The sequence below is a fragment of the Alligator mississippiensis genome, chromosome 10, assembly GCF_030867095.1.
Source record: "Alligator mississippiensis isolate rAllMis1 chromosome 10, rAllMis1, whole genome shotgun sequence".
In the NCBI taxonomy this organism is placed as follows: domain Eukaryota; kingdom Metazoa; phylum Chordata; order Crocodylia; family Alligatoridae; genus Alligator; species Alligator mississippiensis.
This window is the reverse complement of record NC_081833.1, coordinates 16,458,766-16,480,966: the sequence shown is the minus strand read 5'-3', so window position 1 is coordinate 16,480,966 and position 22,201 is coordinate 16,458,766. Positions and strand designations below refer to the sequence as shown.

The window sequence follows — 22,201 nt, the reverse complement described above, 5'->3', positions numbered from 1 at the left end:
CCTTATCTAAATCCAGATGGCCCTGTGCTGCTCTTGGTGGGTGGATGGCTTCCTTTTATCTTCTCTGTAGCAACTAACTCTTCATTTATAACTTCAAGGTGACTGTAGCAGAGCTCCTCGTCCTGTGATCTGTGGGCCATTTGTCTGTTCCCCAAGTCTTCTCCCACAGCCGACTATCTCGGCAGGGCCCCACTCCTCTAAATAACACAGGAAATGGAATCAAACTTTTCTACATAGGCCTGGTGAATAAATTCAAGTACACATTAAGGATAAGAATGGGATTTCCCAATAAGACTGCAATCTCTGCGCTCCCTCCTAACATCAGGAATCCATCCATCCCCACAATATCCCATGCTGTAGAAATCACTTCCCTCACCCCCAGGTCTTTCATCTCTCTTACTCATGTCCTGCAAGGTCATCCGTGTGCCTAGACCCTGCCACCCACCAGAAGCCCCACTCAGGTCTACACCACCCCACACAGATTCTGGGACTCTGCTGATGTGTTCAGATTGCTGGTTGAGGGCTCAGCCTACACAGGTCAGCTTGCAGGTTCAAGGCTCTAGTTTCTCTGAATCCAAATATTTCCCAGCGTTGCCATGTTCTGCGGCTTGCCCGTAGACATCCCGATCCCATATCAAGAGCTTTGTTTGCTCCTCCACAGCTGGCATTTCACTCTGACTGCCCCATGATTGCATTCGTGAAGCTAGGCTATTGCTTTGCACAGCAAGACTGTATGGATGGTGAATGTCTATTATATTTTATTCTTAATGTGGGATTTCCGAGGACCCTGAGAGCACTGGCTCCTTAGATCCCACTGATTTTTATCACTGGGCTTTGGGCACTGTATGCAGCTATTGCTTTCCAAAAACCTGACCTTCTATGCTTTTATTCTTTGTTCCTGGTGGCCATTGGCTTGGCCCCCAGTCCAGCTACCGGATGACCAAAGAATGGCCGCGTAATGTTCAGATGTCTCCTGTGTGGGTGGTTTAAATTCACTCAGTGCAGAGGAAGCACAAGTGCTAAGCAATGGATCTTGCTCAATACATGTAGAATAGCCTGACCCTTCCTTTACTGGTACAGATGTGCAGAGTGTCCCTGAGCAATGCACACTGAGGATTGAGGCAAAGAAAAAGACCCTGGTGGGCAAAGCACATAGCTCATGGCCTTCTTGGATCAAATTAAACACTCAGGGGAGCTACTGCTCTCTGTGTCAGTGGCAGAATAAGGAGTCAGTGACCGGGGAACCTGCAGCAGCCGGCCTGGCCCTGGGCACTGCCCCTGCTGCCCAGGGATCCAGCTGTGATGCTTACACCTTTGCTCTGAGCAAATGGACAGGCTCTGCTTGTCAGCATGGGGTTGCACATCACCTGGCCCAGGTGGTGAGTGCTCCAGCCAGTGCTAAGCTCTGCTCAGCAAGAGGTGCTATTCACCCTGGGCATGAGCCTTGGAGAGTGTGCGCGCGCCACACAAGCGTGCCATCAGCTCTGCCCAGTGGGGCTCCAGGGCAGCCAGAGCATGAGGTACATTTCTCCCTGCTGCTTCATATTGTCCAGCTGGGAACTAGCAAAGACCTCTGACCCAGCTACTGGGAATGCGGCGTACTATTCGGCCCCAAAGAGGGGTACCGAATGCCTAAGCAATGCCCCTGACAGAGCTGGGCATTCAGATCTAAGCCCTCAAACTCGGTTCAGTCTTCTACCACCTAGCAGGCTCCTGAGGATGATGAAGCTCCAAACTCCTGTTCACTGGGCCCAGGGGATGCTTTGTCAGTGCTCCGGGCAAGCAGCATCCAGGCCTGGCCTGCTGTGCCCAGGTAACACAATCAGGAGCTGCCCACGCACCGCTGAACTTGTGGGCGCTTCGCCTGTGACATCAGTCAGGACACAACCCAGCCCCATCAGCAACACCTGATCTTGGGCCTCAGCTCTTGCCTCTGGTAAATAAATTAACCTCTTACAATTCGCAGCTGGGACAGGAGAGGCCAGGGGCTCTTAAGGGAAGTTCCTATTTATACTGGGGAGATGGTCCGGTGCTCAGGCTTAATTCATAAAGAAACAGCTGAGCAGGACCAAGCTCATCTCCTGCCTGTTTACTGGGCATGGCTTTGCTGGCTGGCTTCTCGCATGTCCAGGCCTCGCTGGGCTCCAGGCAGCAGAGATGCTCTGCTAATCTGACCGAGAAGGTGGGGAGAGCACAGGAGCTGTGGGCATGTCACGTCAGCTCTGCTCACAGAGAGCTCGAGAGCCAGCACTGAAAGGGAGTGGGAAATGCATGTTCACTGCTTCTCCAGAATGGCAGCAGTCTAACTCCTAAATGCTGCTGGCAAACACAGTGGAGGAAGATCTTCCCATCTCCTGCATCCTGGATGCTGGCTGAACAGACATGCTGCATATTAACATCACCACTGCATTTGATTGATACCTACAGGGTCTGCAGCATTTCCACATACGGGCCACCGGGATGATAATCGAGCACCAACAGTCCTGACCATCCTGATGGGCTCTTGGCTTCCAGAGTGACTTGCCAGCCTCACCGGCATCGGATCCAGTGCCAGGGCCCAGATGGAGTGTGACTGGTGTCATAGCACATGGGCCTTGGGCAGCAACTAACTGCTCCACCGAGGACCCGACTCAGCTCCATTGAGATCTCCACCCTGGAGACGTCCCCTCCTCTGCCACACACTTCACCCTAACGGGAACACAAGGCGTCACAACGCACCTCCTGACAGGCGGTCTGTTCCTGGTGACTTTGAGGGACCACTTTGTCCTCCTTGACTTGCAGACGCTGCAGTTCAGGTAAGGCAGGCCGCCGAATGAGGGGAGGCCTAAGCTGATCAATGACACCGGTAGCAGACATGGTACATTTTCTCCAGCAAGCCAGAGCAAAACATTACTTTGATCAAACTCTGTGTGCCCACACATGTCCTGGCATACTAGGCCTGGGTTTTCATCTTCGCTGGCATTTTTCTTTATGTTTGTGGTGGGGGATGAGATCCTGTTTACATGACTTCTCTTTCATAAGGTTAATATTCCCAGATATGTAAGTCTGATGATTTAGAAGGCTGATTTTCATCTACATTAAGTACAGTATTGAATGCTTCCTGTACTGACAGCCACTGGGCCTCATCCTACTCTGGCTACATCCACTAGACATCCACTGGGTTGAGTTTGGTCTATCGCGGTGCTGCTCTCAATGGGGAGAGCCTCAGCCCCCCAGAGACAACTATCACCTACCACTCCCAGCAGAGGCCTAACTGAGACACAGGCAGTAAAGGACCGTACAGGCAGACTGGCTCGGCTACACAGCGCAGCGTGCCCGTGACTCCAGCCATACAAGCATATGTAGGCACCTGGCATGGCAGGGAGGCCCACAGGCTGTGTGCGTGCAGGGGATACAATGGTGGCGGGTCTCCATGTGGGAACAGCTGCAAGGCTGCTGCGTCCTGCTGTATTCATCAATGACCTCTACTCCTGGAGCATGGGAGCAGCTCACGCAGGTGGAGGTAGGTGAGTATTGTTGCTGTGGTACAATCGTGGAGCAGAGGCACAGTGAACTTATGCCGCTAGTACAAGGATACTAAGGAAATCCATGGAAGACCCACAAATTAACTCGGGTCTCAATCCAGTGCCCCATATGCGAGGCCAGCATCTTCTCTCTTACACTGGATGTGTGCTAAGGCCACCAGCAAGCCCTGGATGTCTTCTCCCAAGGAACGATCCCTTGTTTCACTCCCAAGTGGATCATTAGTCCGCCTCTTCTCCTGTGAGCTTCTCCACAAGGATCGGCAGATGACACCCTGGCGGAAGACACTAGAAACTACCCTGATCCAGGTTTCAACACATGCATGCTGTGGCAGTGGCCACTGCAGTGCCCCCTTGCTGCTATCCAGCCAGGACTGGTTTTTGTACAGCCACTTGTCACTGTGGGGTGTCTTCGGAGGAGGAACCCAGCTGACCGTCCTCGGTGAGTCCCTGAATTACTCTCAGCCATTCCTTCTCCATCACATTACCGTGAGATTTTTATGCTATTTTTCCTGTGTTTCTCTGTCTTCACTCTGGGCTTGCATCTCTTTTCCCCTCATATGTAGCTCTTAACATGGTAGTGTGAAAAATGTTTGATCGCTGGATGGTCAGAGCAGGGTATTCATGGGCCAGGATGGATTTTAGTTTTGAGGGGACGCAGAATAATTTCTTCAATTCTTCCGTGACGTTGATCCTGATTCTTTCCCCGTATCCTCATTATAAGAACCCAGAATTAGACCCTGAATGAAAATATAGTTTCCAGTAGTGCCACATTTTGTGCGACTCAGAGAACTCAAGAGCAAATTCTCAGTCACCGGGTGAAGTGACAGGGCTTCATTGTCTTCTCCCAAGCTGCCCCAAATCTCATCCAAATCTCCTATACTATAGGAGCATGATCCCTGCAGATGTACTTGGACACAAAGTATAATCCATCTTTGGTGACTTCAAATCTGATTTCTCAGAGATAGTGTGAAAAGACCCTTAAGTGAGAGCTTGTCCTAATATTTTTCTCCCAAATTATTGGTAATGTCCATAATTTTGCAGAAAAATACTGCCAAAAATGCTGACTTGCCCTATAAACAAAACCCTATTCTCTATTGATCATGAGCACACTGATAGCCAAATTTCAAGCAGGTAAAATGTCAGGATTTTTGGAAACTTTTAACCGAAGCTTGTCCTCTGGACTTTATTACCAGAACTAACACTTCCATGAAAAGCTGACCCTTTATCTGACAATTGCATTTAGCTGAATACCAAATCTTCCACGAACAGGGATTAAAGGGAAAACAGGATTTGAAATAATTCTCATATGACTAAGTAATAATTATGTTTTTCCAGTTAAAATCCAGAGCTCGGTTCTCCTGTGGTGTAAACAGGTGGAGCTCTCATGACAGTAGTAGACTACCGCTCTTTTAGCCTTCCTTGTCTTGAGCGTGACTGTAGTGATGGGTCCTCTCGGGACCCTGGAGATCTCTCCCACAGGACCTCCTAGTTGTCAGGGATTTCACCTGTGAAATTCCACCCAGATCTGCCTTTAGGAAGGAGCAAGGGATTGATGCCCCAAACCCAGGGAAACTCTGAGTTTCGAGAACTGTGGAAAAGTGTTGGGCAGGTGCATTGATTGCGTCCCGGCAGGCAGGACTTTGCTAAAGACCTGGCTAGCCAGTGTGCGACCTGTTGGAGTCACGCAGCCCTTCTGCGTCACTCAGACTATTGGCACAGGAAAGGGCTGGGTACCAGGTGCTCCTCTACTCACGCTGCTGAACAAGCCCGTTTCTTAGCCGGTTGCTATTCATCAGAGTTCACTGTTAACAGAAAAGTCTCACACGCTGTTGTTGAGGCATTTCCATCGTCTCCTTACTTTATAACCCACCAGGCAGACTTGAATATGGCCTTTGTCACGGCTACAGAATGATAAATTTAAAAGCTCTCAATTCTCTTGCTGTAGAAACTTATATGGTATATTTAATAAACCTTAGAAGCATGGATAGAGCCCCCTTTCATAGGATCTTTCACTGAGGAAAAGATTTCCCTCGGTGTTTCTGTAGATCCACCGATATGATTCCAAATGTCCCGAACACACTTGGATGTCTCTGAGTACAGTTTTGGCCCTTTATAATTTCCCCCAAATTATGAGCAATATTTTGTCCCAGAAAAAATGCTGCAGCAGCAGCTTTCCTATTTCTAAATGAAGTACTTGGCCAACTAAGCTACCACTGTCCTTCATCATGTGTATGTGGCTTGGCCTGGGTGTTGAAGTGATGGTGGGGGGACAGAGGAAGGGGCAGAGGGAAGATGAGTTGTTCTTGTGAGTGTTCATGTAGAAACACTTCACTGTTGAATGACCTGCAGCAGATCTTCACGTCTTAGCAAGAGTCGTAAAGGAGGTGTGGGGCAGAGTGGGGACAGAGCCAAAGTTCCTAACGCTGAGGACTTTGTGCCCAAACCTTGACTCTGAGTAATAGCGATGCCTGGACCTGTTCTGCACCCAGTCAAGAGCTCTGCACAGGAAGATCTGCAGCCTCGCCATGAAATCCTGACATCACACAAGACTGTCCCTTTGTCATAGTCTAGGAGAAATCGCATTGGGTGGGCTTTGTATGTCAGAAATACACCTGACTCTTTACACAGACATATTCTGGATGGGCTTTGATGGTTTGTTCGGAATTTGAATCCTCTTTAATTTGTTCTTAACCTAACTCTGGATCCCCTTGTTCCCTTGCAGGACAGCCAAAGGCCTCTCCTACAGTGCACCTCTTCCCTCCATCCTCGGAAGAGATCAGCAGCAAGAGCAAGGCCACGCTGGTGTGTCTGATGGACAGCTTTTACCCCGGCTCGGTCCAGGTCACCTGGAAAGCTGATGGCACCACCATGTCCAGTGGAGTGGAGACCACCAAGCCGTCCAAACAGAGCGACAACAAGTACATGGCCGGCAGCTACCTGGCGCTGAGCGCCTCCGACTGGAAGAGCCACGAGACCTACACCTGTCAGGTGACGCACGACGGGAAGAGCATCGAGAAGACCCTGAAGAGATCGGAGTGCTCTTAGCCCGCAGCCCCGGAGGGCGCGGCTGGTTCTCGTCTCAGTCAGTAGAGAGCTGGGATCCCCAAGGAGCCGGGATCCTTCTGTAGTGTCCAATTTCTCCTGAAATCCTTCCTCTCCGGGGGTCCCTATGGATGCCTTTATAAACCTCTCTTTTTCCTGTGTCTCCATCCCATGCCCTTATCTCGCTGCGTTTCCTGCACATGTCGGTCCTGCTTTACTCACTGATGCTGCCTTGGCACGATATGAATAAAACCAGAAACATTCAACTCTCCCTGTGTCTTTATGAACGTCTGTGCTCCTTTAAAACATTTATAAAAACAGTCTAATTTTCCACAGTTCTGCAATAAAAGGTGTACAATGAGCAGCCTTCAGCCTTGTTGCCAAATACCAAACCAATTCCCCTCAGGTTATGGTTTCATAAAGTATTTCCATCCATCATATGGTTTACGAGTCAGCGGGTCTTGTCATTCGCCAAGTACCAAACCCCTGCTAGCAGCAGGTAGGACTGGGGTTACGCTGAGTGTGCGATGAGCTGCCGGGGCAGTAGCGCTAGGGTGGTACCCACTGCCTGTCTTCTTCTAGCCAGCCCCATGTACAAAGGGGGAGCAAAGCCATGTGCAGTCCCAATCCCACTCCAGCAGTTCTGAATCCAGGGGCACCCCTGGCCCTTGGCTGACCCTGTGCACCACAGGGCTTTTCATCCTTAGCCTGAGGCCACACTGGGAACGGGAAGGTCTGCTCCCGGAAAGGCGGCAGAACACCGCAGCCCCGACAGTCAGCTGAGAAGCTCAGACTGCTGGTGTCCACGTCTACGTACGCAGCACGCTCACAGCAGCCAACACAGGGGGATGCTGGTTCCTGCCTTACACCAGAGAGCCCTGTCCTTTCCCAGGGGAAGCAGCTGTCAGCTCCTGGTGGGGGGAAGGCTATGCTAACAGACTCTCAGATGGCAGGAGGAGCTTGTAACCTAGCATCTCACTGCGTGGTCTGGGGTCCAGCAGCCTGCGCCAAGGCCCAATGCACATCTTGCTTTAGCAGTGTCCAAGGTCTCAGTATCTCAGGCTCACACTCTGGTGCCCTGCTCCATGGAAAGCAATGGCTCGGATCAAGCATAGCCCCTCGTCCTGATTCAGTGCCCAGTTCTACTCCAGGCCCTGGGGCTTTCTCCAGGACTCGTTTCTCCGCTTTCTGTGGCACTCCTGAGCCAGCGTGGTACCTAGGCCCCAGCCACTGGAGCACGCGGGAGGCAAAGCGAAGCAGCTGCAGGATGCAGACTGTGCAGGAGTACAGTGCTTTGCTGAAACCTGGCTCCTGCAGTGCTCCTGTGTCCTGTCCATCTGAACCTGCCGCAACTGCTCTCACGTTCCTGGCCCTTGCCCTTGCCCACTGAGGCTCGGTCAGTCACTGTGAACCTCAGCTATGGCCTTGCCTTGCCAGGAAACACACTGAGCCTGAGAATAGGTCATTCAAGTCCAGGCTGTGCTTTCCCAGAGTTCAAAGGGGAGAAGGTGCTCCGTGGAGCCGCCCCACCTGGGAAGCAGAGCCTGGAGCTGGCATCTTCCACAGGCTTGGTCTGTCCTGGTGCTGATCTCGGAAGCTCAGGGCACCTGTCACTTCCATGAAGATGCCCTTACCTTCCACCCCGTGACTTGATGCACGGTGAGATGTGGTCCAGACCCTTGCCTGCACCCTCCCACTCACTAGGTCATACCCTGGCACACCGACGTGAGCAGCAGGAGAAAGTGCTCCCCTGGCTGCAGGCACATGGGCTGTGAGGAGCCCTGGTGCAGCTGTAGGGCGGGATGCTGCTCACCCACTGGTGGCACTCACAGTCTAGGCCTAGCAGTCCTTGGGGGACTTCTGTCCCTCAGAGACACATGCACAGGGGTGTTCCTCCAGATGCACCAACTGCTTCAATCCGGACTGTTTTGCCCTTTACCCCCTGACCGATCCATCCATTCACCACCCTCCGACCCCATTTCCAGGTGACTTCTTCCCCCCACCCATGCCTAGGGCTGAGGCCACAGGACACTAAGGAAAACTCAGGGCAAATAGGTGAAATAAGCTCCATAGCATCCCTCCCATTCCTCTTGCAAACATATGCATGTGTGTGAGCACACACCTGGGATGTCTACTCTAATGTGTCACTTGATTCCAATTAAGGTCTGACCCTGAGCCACACACTTCATGCCAACCCTTCCAGGACTTCAGCCAAAGCGGGCACCTGCCCCATAGCACAGCACCTCATCCTGGGCTCCACTTATTGCCCTGGCTTAGGAACTTAATTCCCTCACGCAATTCACTTGTTGGCCCTGCCGAGACAAGACACCCCAGAAGCTCATGATGGAAGTTCCTCTTTATATTCAGGGAGACGGTCCAGTGCTCAGGCTTCACGTATAACCAAGCAGCTCAGCCTGAATGGAGCTCACAACCTTAAGCTTTCTTGGGGATGCCTTTGCTGGTGGGTTTCTCACATGTCCACACCCAGCTCGGCTCCAGACAACAGAGCTGCTGCCCTGAGCTGAGAGAGGGAAAACCAGGTCTAGTGCTGAACAGAGCTGGGCACTAGGCATTCAATGGCCAGGCCACATGCTGCTGCCCTGCCCCTGGAAGAAAGCCTTCCCCGCTCCAACATACTGGACGGTGGCTGAGCAGACGTGCTGCATATTGATAACCCCGCTGCATTTTGTTGGTACCAACAGGGGCATCAGCACTGACTGACGAGAACCACTAGCACGATGGCAAGGACCCGTAAGCCTGAGCACCTGGATGGACTCTCTGCTTCCAGTCTCACCTGCAGCACGTCTACCACCAGGGCCCAAGGGCAGTGTGATGGCACACGGTGTCATGCCTCCTGGACCTTGAACACCATCCAACCGTTCCACTGACATTTCCAGCAAGGAGCTTTGCACCGCACATGGGGCCAGCTATTTGCAGCACAGGACACCACAATACACCTTCTGCAGACACAGCTGTGCCTTGCCACTCTGAGGAGCCACCTCACCCCTTGACAACTTCTGACCCTCCAAATGAGGTAAGAGATGTCAGTGAGCAAGGAGAGGACATATCTTGTCATTACCAATGGCAGAAACGGTACCAGGATCCCACCAATCGACTATGGTAGCATATGGCTCCGATCATACTTCACCTACACACCAGCAGGGCCTGACTTATCAGACCTGGCAGTCTGTACACACGTATTGGTGGGGTATGAACTGGAGCACACTGGCACGCGTACAGATGCTTTGTAGGTTCCCCAGAAATGAAGGTATATCCAGTATGGGGGGTGTTTATCGATGTTCCTTGTGTACGTCATGTGAACCACTGAGGGCATCCGGTTCGGACAGCCTCCAGGCCCCAGCGTGTCCTGGCTAATGGTGTTGACAGAGCTAGAATTAATCTTGGGATTCAGGTGGTCTTGCAGGATAAGTGCATCGATGAGGAGAGAAACTATTGTACCCCAGAGCCAACCCCCAACCACTGCTCTGAGCAGAGGCAGGGCTGACCCGCAGACAGTAGAGGCCCACCAGGCAAGCAGCCCAGATCTGCACAGCCCCCCACAACACGGCCCCACAACCCAATGCCGCCCATGGCAGGACATGCAGACCCACAGGCCGTGAGTGTGCTGGGGGCACAGGGACAGTGAGATTCCCATTTGGAAGCAGGGCCAGGGCCCACAGCCTTCCTGGGGTTCCTGTGCCCTCTCTCCCTGGAGCACCAGAGCAGCTCACAGGCACCAAGGAGTTCAGCCTGAAAGCAATGGTGGGAGGCAGGCAGAGCAATCCCATGGTACAGGTGGGGACCTGAGGCACAGAGACCTCACTTCACGTGCACAAGGTCACCAAAGAGGATTGTGGAGGACCCAGGAATGAGCCCACGTCGTGACCCACAGCCTTCCAAGTGAGACCATCCTTTCCCCCCTCGTGTCGGCGGGGTGCTGAGGCCAGGAGCAGGCCCTGGTGTGCTCTGTCCAGGAGCGCTCCCTCGTCTCACTTCCCAGTGGATCTCCACTCAGCCTCCTCTTCTTGAGCTTCTCCACACGGATCAACCGCCGTTTAATGGGAGCCACCCTGACACTGTCCTGCACCTCGTGTTGCTTGGCGTGTGCAGTGGCAGTGCCCTCTCCCTGCCATCGAGCTGGCACCGGTTTTTGTACAGCCATGTATCACTGTGGTGGGTGTTCGGAGGAGGAACCCAGCTGACCGTCCTTGGTAAGTCCCTGAATTTCTTTCTGGCATTTCTTCTCCACAGCGTTAACGGGAGATTTTCATCATTTTTTCCCTTTTTCTCCATCTCTGTCCTGGGCTCGGGTCTTCTCTCCCTCCATGCATAGTCACTGTCTGCAACATTTAATCCCTGTTCCTAATCAGTGCCAGTTTTAAAAATGCTGTGCTGCAGCTTTATAGTGTTTTCCCAATGAATAGTTTTGATTTGTTTTCCTCCCAGAAACTAATCCCAACTTTGCCTCTAGGCCTTATTTTTTGGGGGACCCCCATTAGTCTTTTAAAGGTCCGGCTTTTAAAGGTACCTGTCCGGCTCCCCCACAAGTGAAGGATTAGCAAGTTCTCATCACACTCGGACTTTGTCAGCAGGCGAATGAAACCGAGTGCCGGTTTCTGAGCCATTGTAAATTAGACTTGCTCCATTGCTCGCAAAATATCCCACCATATTTCCACCCCATAAGTGAGGGCTCACAAGCTCCTCAGATCTAAATTGCTGTTAGATTTTTTTGGGGGGGTGGGGGGGGCAGTTAAAATATGGGCTGTTGAGGGTATTTTGAGGGAAAGGTGCTGTTATTAGAATTGATCAGAAAATGGGCTTTTACTCGAAGGTGTAGAATGACAGGTAGAAGGTAGGTTTTTTTATAGCTGTTGCCCACAGACGGTTTTTTTCAGATGTTGTTTGGAAAGAACCCCAGGTCCAAAACCAACCCGTTCTGCAGTGCAAATGTACAAAATGCCAGCTGACGAGGACTAAATTAGTGGGGGCAGGGTTTCAGCTACAAGGTTTCAGCTACAAATTGTCAGTTTGCCAGGGTTTGCCTTATCTAATGCAGGGATAAACAACCGTCCTTAGGAAAAGCAAATCCTTAGTGGAATAATTCCTTTGAAAACTCATCTTTCATGCATTTAAGTACCGGTCTCTTAAATCTAGGGCTAACTCAAACTGTTTAAGATCTATATTTCATTTGGAAAACACAGCCAGATATTCCCCTTTTCAAAGCACTGTAGCTCCTTTGCGAATGGAGACTGACTGCGAGTATGTTGCTGTAGCAAATGTCTTTCTGCCTGGCATCAAGTATCCATCCCAAAGCAGTTTAGGCAGTGGCAGGGGCCTGGGATAGCAATGCAACCCAAACCTGACTCTCAAAAGGTGCTGAGGGCTCCAAAACTTTGGAGAAATGAAAGGGCACAATGGGAGAGAGAGTAGTTTGAGGAACCTGTTGTAATTGCGTCCCTGCAGCTGGGGCTGTAGGGAAGAGGGGCCCTGCCAGCAGTTCTGGAAAGGCTGGATGACTCTGCAGACAGGGAAGGCGATGTGAAGCTGAGCACAGGCTATTGCCAGTTTGAGTAAAGGCTGGGACCTGAGGGCAGCCCAAGAAGCCTGGGCTCAAGAGCTCAGAGCTGGATGTGTCGGCTCAAGTAACTTGTAGTTTACTTTGACTTACTGCAAGTGCAAGATGTGGGGCCATTGTCCTGCATTACTCATGGCCCCAAGCAGGTCAGTGAAAGCCCTGGTGGAAGAAAGGGGGAGGCCGCATAGCTAAGGGTATCGAAGTAAGAAGGCATCCCATAAGCAGTCTCCGAGATTGCTAGAATGAGGACAGTGCCATTTCAAGGATTTTCGGCAATATCTTTGCAGAAAATAAGGTTTTTGCAAGAGGATTATTCTACAGTATTCCACATCTTTCGTTACAGTTGCATGCAAATGTCAGCCAACATCATAAAAGCACTTTGGGAACAGTCTACAAATGGAACAAAAAGTGCCTTCACTCTTCATCTAACACCATGACTACAACAATCATATTGTGACACTTTTCTATTTGGTAGCACGCTTCATCAGTGGTTCTCAAGGCACTCCATGAAAGAGACTGATAGTATGTTCCTTACTATAGAAATAGGGAAATAGAGATGCAGAGCAGGAAATGCATTTTTCCAAGGTTACGCAAAGGCTTATGCCCAGGCCACGGAAAGACCTTTAATAATATTTCTTAAGACCCACTCCAGATCTAAAGCTAGACAGACACACTTCTTCCCACCAATGATGCATTTATAATATTCAACTGGCCAAAAAAATGTTGGGAGACCAAGTCTGCTGCATACTATGGATGTGCAAGGCTGATACCTTGCATTGGCATCTTCTGGATTTGAGTTTGCTAAACTGAACCTCCTTGTTCCCTTGCAGGACAGCCAAAGGCCTCTCCTACAGTGCACCTCTTCCCTCCCTCCTCGGAAGAGATCAGCAGCAAGAGCAAGGCCACGCTGGTGTGTCTGATGGACAGCTTTTACCCCGGCTCAGTCCTGGTCACCTGGAAAGCTGATGGCACCACCATGTCCAGTGGAGTGGAGACCACCAAGCCGTCCAAACAGAGCGACAACAAGTACATGTCCAGCAGCTACCTGTCGCTGAGTGCCTCCGACTGGAAGAGCCACGAGACCTACACCTGTCAGGTGACGCACGACGGGAAGAGCATCGAGAAGACCCTGAAGAGATCGGAGTGCTCTTAGCCCGCAGCCCCGGAGGGCTCGGCCGGCTCCTGTCCCAGTCAGTAGAGAGCTGGGATCCCTGAGGAGTTGGGATCCTTCTGTAGTACCTCCTTAATGTTGATTTCCAGCAACTGTATTTCTACTTTCTATGGAGGTCAGTCCCTCTGATGCCTGCCATTCTTCTCATGTATCCTTCTCCCACCCTCCCCTCTCTGAATTCCCTGCACCTGTTGCTCCTGCTTTGATCTCGGATGCAGCCTTGTTACAGTATTAATAAAACCAGAAACAGTTTAACTCTCACTGTGTCTGTATGAATATCTCTGCCCCTTGCAAACGTTTATAACAATTCTCCAAGGTTCCATGTTCCTACAATAACCGATGGAAACGGATTAGCCAGGAGCCTGTTTTCTAAGTGCCAAATGTCAAACAGATTACCGCCAAGTTTTGGTTTCACGGATTCTTTCCAGGCATAGATGCAGTCTAGGAGCCTGTGGGGAACACCAGATCCACATTTCCAAACCAGGAACCAGATCCTCAGCTGGGGGAATGAACTATAACTCTCCTGAGGTCTTTGCCCATCAGCTGACAGGATCTTGTCTTGTCCCAAACAGCCCTGGGTTTCCCTCTGGGGAAGCAGCTGTCATTAGGTGGGAGGAGCGTGTAATGGAGTTGCTCACCATGAGAGCTGGAGTCCAGGTCCGTGTGTCCCAAGCCACACGGCACATCTCAGCAGAAACCTTGCTCACCCAACGCAAGAGGGAATGGATCATAACTGATTCCCACAGACCTGAAAAGCCTAGAGCTACCCGGTACAGCTAAAAGGGGAGACCAACATGCAGTTTTAGCCCTAACAATGCTCCTAAGAAGCATGAGTCTATGGGCCTATGAAAAAAGAGACCAATGCACAGCCCTGTGGCCCTTGGCTTGGGAGGTGTCGCTGCTTTTGCTGCAGGATCAGCCAACAAGACAGGACAGTCTTGCTGGACAAAAATTGTTGGGGTCGCCCGCACCACTTCCTTAGGGCCCAACCCCAGCAGCCCCCACACACAAGGGGAAGGTGTTCAGCCAGCAGTGGGACCCCTGGGAGAGGGCGTCCCCGTAGGCACGCAGGTCACATGAAGCCAGGAGCCATATACGGTGCAGGGTGTCAGCACTGCACAGGCCTTGGGCAGGAGCCCGGAGTTGCACCCAGAAAGAAAAAAGCACCAGGGAGGCAGGAATTCAAGTCACGCCCGTTTATCGGGGTGGCACTGGGCCATCCCGCTTCAGGAAACCAGTGGCTGACATCAGACGTAGTTCCCTTGTCCTAGTTCAACACCCAGATCTAGCCCAGGCCCCGATGTTTCCTCCATGACTTGTCCCCAGTTTGTTCCCTGATCCCTGAGCCAGTCTTGTTGGCAGTCAGGACAGAAGGCAGGAGGGAGGGGGAGTTTGCAGCCTCTCTCATTTCTACTCTGTGAGCTAACACTGAGCCAGTCACTGCAGGCCTAGGCCACGGCCCCAAATGGCTTTGGAGCATGTTACTTCTGGGGCAAAGTCATTCAATTCTAGTTTGTGCCTCAACACAATGTTGGGGGCGAAGGGGAGGGTGGTCCTGCCCCAGGAGCAGCCCTAGGAAAGCAGGATCTCAGACCGGCACAGACACTGGGGGAACCCTCATGTGTTGAAAGAGCGGCTTTCTCCAGATTTGGGGCCTTAGTGATGCTGAATCCAAACATTTCCTAGGGCGTGCGCCATGAAACAAGGCTTCCCAATAGGAACACCATTCCCAGTACAGCATCCACCTAAGCACTGAGGCTTGACTGCCATTTGAAAGCTAATCATCTCCCAGGAGGACTTGTGTTGCTCATCCCCAGGACAGCCTCACGATGCTGAACCCCATAGAGCCGAGAAGGGGAAGTCGATGGCAAGAGGGTGTTACAGGCAGGTTCCTCAGTTTCTTCTATGGTAAGAATGAATAATCTGGCTCGCACTGTGCGGATTGTGAAACCTGGGGCATGTTATAAACAGGGCTCGTTGTCCTCAGCTTGTGCTGTCCATTGAATCTGTGCACACGGGGGAGGGGTAAATACGAGAAACTGGGAGCTTCAACGCCAGGCACCTAAGGTGCCCAAACCCAATCAATGGATTTGTATACAATGGTTTGGACAGGGATGCTCCTGCCCTAGGCAGGAGGTTGGACGTGTGCGTGTGTGTGTGTGTGTTAGCACATGTCTGGATGTTGGCTCTGGATGGCAATGCCCTTCCACAAGGGTCTGATCCTGCACCACTGGACTCATGGGGCCTTCCCAGGACTTCAGTCGGAGCAGGAACCAACCCAAAAAACACAGCACCTGAGCCTGGGCTCCAATTACTGGCCCCAATTTTGAAATTCATCTGCTACAATTCATTTGTTGGCCCTGCTGAGATGAGAAACCCCAGAAGCTCGTAAGACAAGTTCCTATTTATGCTCAGGGAGATGGTCCAGTGCTCAGGCTTCATCTATAAGCAAGCAGCTGAGCCTGGAGAGAGCTCACAGCCTAGATCATTATGGGGGATGCCTTTGCTGGCAGCTTTCTTACAGGTCCATGCTGTGCTGGGACTCAGGCAACAGAGCTGCTTCCCTGAGCTGCAGAAGACAGAACAGCACAGTAGTGGTGGGCCTGGCGTGCAGCTCTGCTCAGGCAAACAGCTCTGGGTCAAGTCTGGGAAAGAGCTGGGAAATAGGACATATTCAGTGGCTGTGCTGGATGGCAGGGGCTAATCTCTGAATGCTGCTGCCAGAGCCCCTGGAGGTCTTCCGCATTCTGCATGCTGGCAGAGCAGATATGCCACATCACGGTATCTCTGCAACATATTGATTGCTGCCACCTGGGGCCGCAGCATTTCTTGATACAGACAACCTGTGTGATGGACAAGCAAGGCACCAAGACTTCAAGACTCTGGATGTGCTCTTAGTTTCTGGAGTACTTGTAGCCTCACCTGCAAGACATTCCTCCACCAAGGCACAGGCACAGTGTGACAGCGTATCCAGTCATGGACCATGGACACTGATGAACTGTTCCACTGAGAACCTAACGTTGAGTCCTACACTGCATGGCTCAAGTTCATGCGAATATGGGAGGCCAGGATGCAACTTCTACCAGGTGCACTGTGACCCTGAGGAACCACCACCTCCCTGAGCCTCTGCTGCTCTGGCTCAGGTAAAATAAGGGAGTGAGCGAGGGCCAGCCTAAGCTTGCCATGCCACAGCAACACATTGTCTGGATCACTTCCTATCTAGACATGAGCAGCCTTTGGTTTGCCAGACACGGCTCTTTGCTAACATTTCTTACTGAACATGACATCATTTTTACATTACATATGTCTTTTACCGAGCTTAGCATTTCCAGAGGCGTGGGCTTTGGGGGTGTAGAAACATGGCTTTCAGCTACGTTGAACGGAGTATTGAACGCAGTCAGTTGTGACATAGGACAGGCAACTCCTCCTGCAGTCATTCCACCAGAATTACATAAACGTGTATTTAATCTCGCATGTTCACAATCTCACTGGGTACCAAAACTCAGATTCCCTAAAACTGCCACCCTCCACCCCAGGCCGGGTGTAGCTGAGCAACAAGCAGCGGTGAACCACCATGCACGCAGCCCAGCTGTACCCACTACCCACCACCATTGGGTCTGGTTCTCCATGAGCTTCATCTACTGTAGCACATGCAAGTCAAGCACGTGTTGAGGATGCAAAAATAGCGGGACTTCATGCACACAGCTCTCCACCTCCTTCTGCGGCCCCTATCCTTGGAGGACCTGAGCAGCTGACCGGCCACTCCTACGAGGAATTTCTCTACAACAACCAACTGCTGCCCTCGGAGGAGACACTGGAAGCTACCGCGCTCCAGCTTTCTCCTCGTGCATGCAGTGGCAGTGCCCTCTCCTGCCATCGAGCTGTGACTGGTTTTTGTACAGCCACGTGTCACTGTGGTATGTCTTCGGAGGAGGAACCCAGCTGACCGTCCTCGGTAAGTCACTGAATTACTCTCAGCCATTCCTTCTCCATCACATTACCGTGAGATTTTTATGCTATTTTTCCTGTGTTTCTCTGTCTTCACTCTGGGCTTGCATCTCTTTTCCCCTCATATGTAGCTCTTAACATGGTAGTGTGAAAAATGTTTGATCGCTGGATGGTCAGAGCAGGGTATTCATGGGCCAGGATGGATTTTATTTTTGAGGGGATGCAGAATAACTTCTTGAATTCTTCCATGACGTTGATCCTGATTCTTTCCCCGTATCCTCATTATAAGAACCCAGAATTAGACCCTGAATGAAAATATAGTTTCCAGTAGTGCCACATTTTGTGCGACTCAGAGAACTCAAGAGCAAATTCTCAGTCACCGGGTGAAGTGACAGGGCTTCATTGTCTTCTCCCAAGCTGCCCCAAATCTCATCCAAATCTCCTATACTATAGGAGCATGATCCCTGCAGATGTACTTGGACACAAAGTATAATCCATCTTTGGTGACTTCAAATCTGATTTCTCAGAGATAGTGTGAAAAGACCCTTAAGTGAGAGCTTGTCCTAATATTTTTCTCCCAAATTATTGGTAATGTCCATAATTTTGCAGAAAAATACTGCCAAAAATGCTGACTTGCCCTATAAACAAAACCCTATTCTCTATTGATCATGAGCACACTGATAGCCAAATTTCAAGCAGGTAAAATGTCAGGATTTTTGGAAACTTTTAACCGAAGCTTGTCCTCTGGACTTTATTACCAGAACTAACACTTCCATGAAAAGCTGACCCTTTATCTGACAATTGCATTTAGCTGAATACCAAATCTTCCACGAACAGGGATTAAAGGGAAAACAGGATTTGAAATAATTCTCATATGACTAAGTAATAATTATGTTTTTCCAGTTAAAATCCAGAGCTCGGTTCTCCTGTGGTGTAAACAGGTGGAGCTCTCATGACAGTAGTAGACTACCGCTCTTTTAGCCTTCCTTGTCTTGAGCGTGACTGTAGTGATGGGTCCTCTCGGGACCCTGGAGATCTCTCCCACAGGACCTCCTAGTTGTCAGGGATTTCACCTGTGAAATTCCACCCAGATCTGCCTTTAGGAAGGAGCAAGGGATTGATGCCCCAAACCCAGGGAAACTCTGAGTTTCGAGAACTGTGGAAAAGTGTTGGGCAGGTGCATTGATTGCGTCCCGGCAGGCAGGACTTTGCTAAAGACCTGGCTAGCCAGTGTGCGACCTGTTGGAGTCACGCAGCCCTTCTGCGTCACTCAGACTATTGGCACAGGAAAGGGCTGGGTACCAGGTGCTCCTCTACTCACGCTGCTGAACAAGCCCGTTTCTTAGCCGGTTGCTATTCATCAGAGTTCACTGTTAACAGAAAAGTCTCACACGCTGTTGTTGAGGCATTTCCATCGTCTCCTTACTTTATAACCCACCAGGCGGACTTGAATATGGCCTTTGTCACGGCTACAGAATGATAAATTTAAAAGCTCTCAATTCTCTTGCTGTAGAAACTTATATGGTATATTTAATAAACCTTAGAAGCATGGATAGAGCCCCCTTTCATAGGATCTTTCACTGAGGAAAAGATTTCCCTCGGTGTTTCTGTAGATCCACCGATATGATTCCAAATGTCCCGAACACACTTGGATGTCTCTGAGTACAGTTTTGGCCCTTTATAATTTCCCCCAAATTATGAGCAATATTTTGTCCCAGAAAAAATGCTGCAGCAGCAGCTTTCCTATTTCTAAATGAAGTACTTGGCCAACTAAGCTACCACTGTCCTTCATCATGTGTATGTGGCTTGGCCTGGGTGTTGAAGTGATGGTGGGGGGACAGAGGAAGGGGCAGAGGGAAGATGAGTTGTTCTTGTGAGTGTTCATGTAGAAACACTTCACTGTTGAATGACCTGCAGCAGATCTTCACGTCTTAGCAAGAGTCGTAAAGGAGGTGTGGGGCAGAGTGGGGACAGAGCCAAAGTTCCTAACGCTGAGGACTTTGTGCCCAAACCTTGACTCTGAGTAATAGCGATGCCTGGACCTGTTCTGCACCCAGTCAAGAGCTCTGCACAGGAAGATCTGCAGCCTCGCCATGAAATCCTGACATCACACAAGACTGTCCCTTTGTCATAGTCTAGGAGAAATCGCATTGGGTGGGCTTTGTATGTCAGAAATACACCTGACTCTTTACACAGACATATTCTGGATGGGCTTTGATGGTTTGTTCGGAATTTGAATCCTCTTTAATTTGTTCTTAACCTAACTCTGGATCCCCTTGTTCCCTTGCAGGACAGCCAAAGGCCTCTCCTACAGTGCACCTCTTCCCTCCATCCTCGGAAGAGATCAGCAGCAAGAGCAAGGCCACGCTGGTGTGTCTGATGGACAGCTTTTACCCCGGCTCGGTCCAGGTCACCTGGAAAGCTGATGGCACCACCATGTCCAGTGGAGTGGAGACCACCAAGCCGTCCAAACAGAGCGACAACAAGTACATGGCCGGCAGCTACCTGGCGCTGAGCGCCTCCGACTGGAAGAGCCACGAGACCTACACCTGTCAGGTGACGCACGACGGGAAGAGCATCGAGAAGACCCTGAAGAGATCGGAGTGCTCTTAGCCCGCAGCCCCGGAGGGCGCGGCTGGTTCTCGTCTCAGTCAGTAGAGAGCTGGGATCCCCAAGGAGCCGGGATCCTTCTGTAGTGTCCAATTTCTCCTGAAATCCTTCCTCTCCGGGGGTCCCTATGGATGCCTTTATAAACCTCTCTTTTTCCTGTGTCTCCATCCCATGCCCTTATCTCGCTGCGTTTCCTGCACATGTCGGTCCTGCTTTACTCACTGATGCTGCCTTGGCACGATATGAATAAAACCAGAAACATTCAACTCTCCCTGTGTCTTTATGAACGTCTGTGCTCCTTTAAAACATTTATAAAAACAGTCTAATTTTCCACAGTTCTGCAATAAAAGGTGTACAATGAGCAGCCTTCAGCCTTGTTGCCAAATACCAAACCAATTCCCCTCAGGTTATGGTTTCATAAAGTATTTCCATCCATCATATGGTTTACGAGTCAGCGGGTCTTGTCATTCGCCAAGTACCAAACCCCTGCTAGCAGCAGGTAGGACTGGGGTTACGCTGAGTGTGCGATGAGCTGCCGGGGCAGTAGCGCTAGGGTGGTACCCACTGCCTGTCTTCTTCTAGCCAGCCCCATGTACAAAGGGGGAGCAAAGCCATGTGCAGTCCCAATCCCACTCCAGCAGTTCTGAATCCAGGGGCACCCCTGGCCCTTGGCTGACCCTGTGCACCACAGGGCTTTTCATCCTTAGCCTGAGGCCACACTGGGAACGGGAAGGTCTGCTCCCGGAAAGGCGGCAGAACACCGCAGCCCCGACAGTCAGCTGAGAAGCTCAGACTGCTGGTGTCCACGTCTACGTACGCAGCACGCTCACAGCAGCCAACACAGGGGGATGCTGGTTCCTGCCTTACACCAGAGAGCCCTGTCCTTTCCCAGGGGAAGCAGCTGTCAGCTCCTGGTGGGGGGAAGGCTATGCTAACAGACTCTCAGATGGCAGGAGGAGCTTGTAACCTAGCATCTCACTGCGTGGTCTGGGGTCCAGCAGCCTGCGCCAAGGCCCAATGCACATCTTGCTTTAGCAGTGTCCAAGGTCTCAGTATCTCAGGCTCACACTCTGGTGCCCTGCTCCATGGAAAGCAATGGCTCGGATCAAGCATAGCCCCTCGTCCTGATTCAGTGCCCAGTTCTACTCCAGGCCCTGGGGCTTTCTCCAGGACTCGTTTCTCCGCTTTCTGTGGCACTCCTGAGCCAGCGTGGTACCTAGGCCCCAGCCACTGGAGCACGCGGGAGGCAAAGCGAAGCAGCTGCAGGATGCAGACTGTGCAGGAGTACAGTGCTTTGCTGAAACCTGGCTCCTGCAGTGCTCCTGTGTCCTGTCCATCTGAACCTGCCGCAACTGCTCTCACGTTCCTGGCCCTTGCCCTTGCCCACTGAGGCTCGGTCAGTCACTGTGAACCTCAGCTATGGCCTTGCCTTGCCTTGCCTTGCCAGGAAACACACTGAGCCTGAGAATAGGTCATTCAAGTCCAGGCTGTGCTTTCCCAGAGTTCAAAGGGGAGAAGGTGCTCCGTGGAGCCGCCCCACCTGGGAAGCAGAGCCTGGAGCTGGCATCTTCCACAGGCTTGGTCTGTCCTGGTGCTGATCTCGGAAGCTCAGGGCACCTGTCACTTCCATGAAGATGCCCTTACCTTCCACCCCGTGACTTGATGCACGGTGAGATGTGGTCCAGACCCCTGCCTGCACCCTCCCACTCACTAGGTCATACCCTGGCACACCGACGTGAGCAGCAGGAGAAAGTGCTCCCCTGGCTGCAGGCACATGGGCTGTGAGGAGCCCTGGTGCAGCTGTAGGGCGGGATGCTGCTCACCCACTGGTGGCACTCACAGTCTAGGCCTAGCAGTCCTTGGGGGACTTCTGTCCCTCAGAGACACATGCACAGGGGTGTTCCTCCAGATGCACCAACTGCTTCAATCCGGACTGTTTTGCCCTTTACCCCCTGACCGATCCATCCATTCACCACCCTCCGACCCCATTTCCAGGTGACTTCTTCCCCCCACCCATGCCTAGGGCTGAGGCCACAGGACACTAAGGAAAACTCAGGGCAAATAGGTGAAATAAGCTCCATAGCATCCCTCCCATTCCTCTTGCAAACATATGCACGTGTGTGAGCACACACCTGGGATGTCTACTCTAATGTGTCACTTGATTCCAATTAAGGTCTGACCCTGAGCCACACACTTCATGCCAACCCTTCCAGGACTTCAGCCAAAGCGGGCACCTGCCCCATAGCACAGCACCTCATCCTGGGCTCCACTTATTGCCCTGGCTTAGGAACTTAATTCCCTCACGCAATTCACTTGTTGGCCCTGCCGAGA

The 22,201-nt window shown here is 51.4% G+C and overlaps 1 protein-coding gene and 2 gene segments (V, D, J or C); all 3 read left to right on the top strand.

Moving 5' to 3' along the window:
* The first annotated feature begins 2,097 nt into the window (after positions 1-2,097).
* LOC132243524 (Ig lambda chain C region-like) lies at positions 2,098-6,832 on the top strand. The segment is given in 2 exon segments: positions 2,098-3,963; positions 6,247-6,832. Coding segments are annotated over 2 exon segments (621 nt in total).
* A 2,472-nt stretch (positions 6,833-9,304) lies between these two features.
* LOC132243469 (immunoglobulin lambda-like polypeptide 5) lies at positions 9,305-13,573 on the top strand. The gene is made up of 3 exons (XM_059713283.1): positions 9,305-9,317; positions 10,472-10,777; positions 12,972-13,573. Exons 1-3 carry the CDS (start codon positions 9,305-9,307, stop codon positions 13,292-13,294), a joined length of 642 nt encoding a protein of 213 aa, XP_059569266.1. The 3' UTR covers positions 13,295-13,573.
* Positions 13,574-17,135: 3,562 nt separating this feature from the next.
* LOC132243530 (Ig lambda chain C region-like) lies at positions 17,136-20,136 on the top strand. The segment is given in 2 exon segments: positions 17,136-17,267; positions 19,551-20,136. Coding segments are annotated over 2 exon segments (429 nt in total).
* Positions 20,137-22,201: the final 2,065 nt, after the last annotated feature.

Coding starts and splice junctions, on each gene's coding strand:
- LOC132243469 (XM_059713283.1), top strand. Junction 10,778..12,971: donor AACCCAGCTGACCGTCCTTG/GTAAGTCCCTGA, acceptor GTTCCCTTGCAG/GACAGCCAAAGGCCTCTCCT.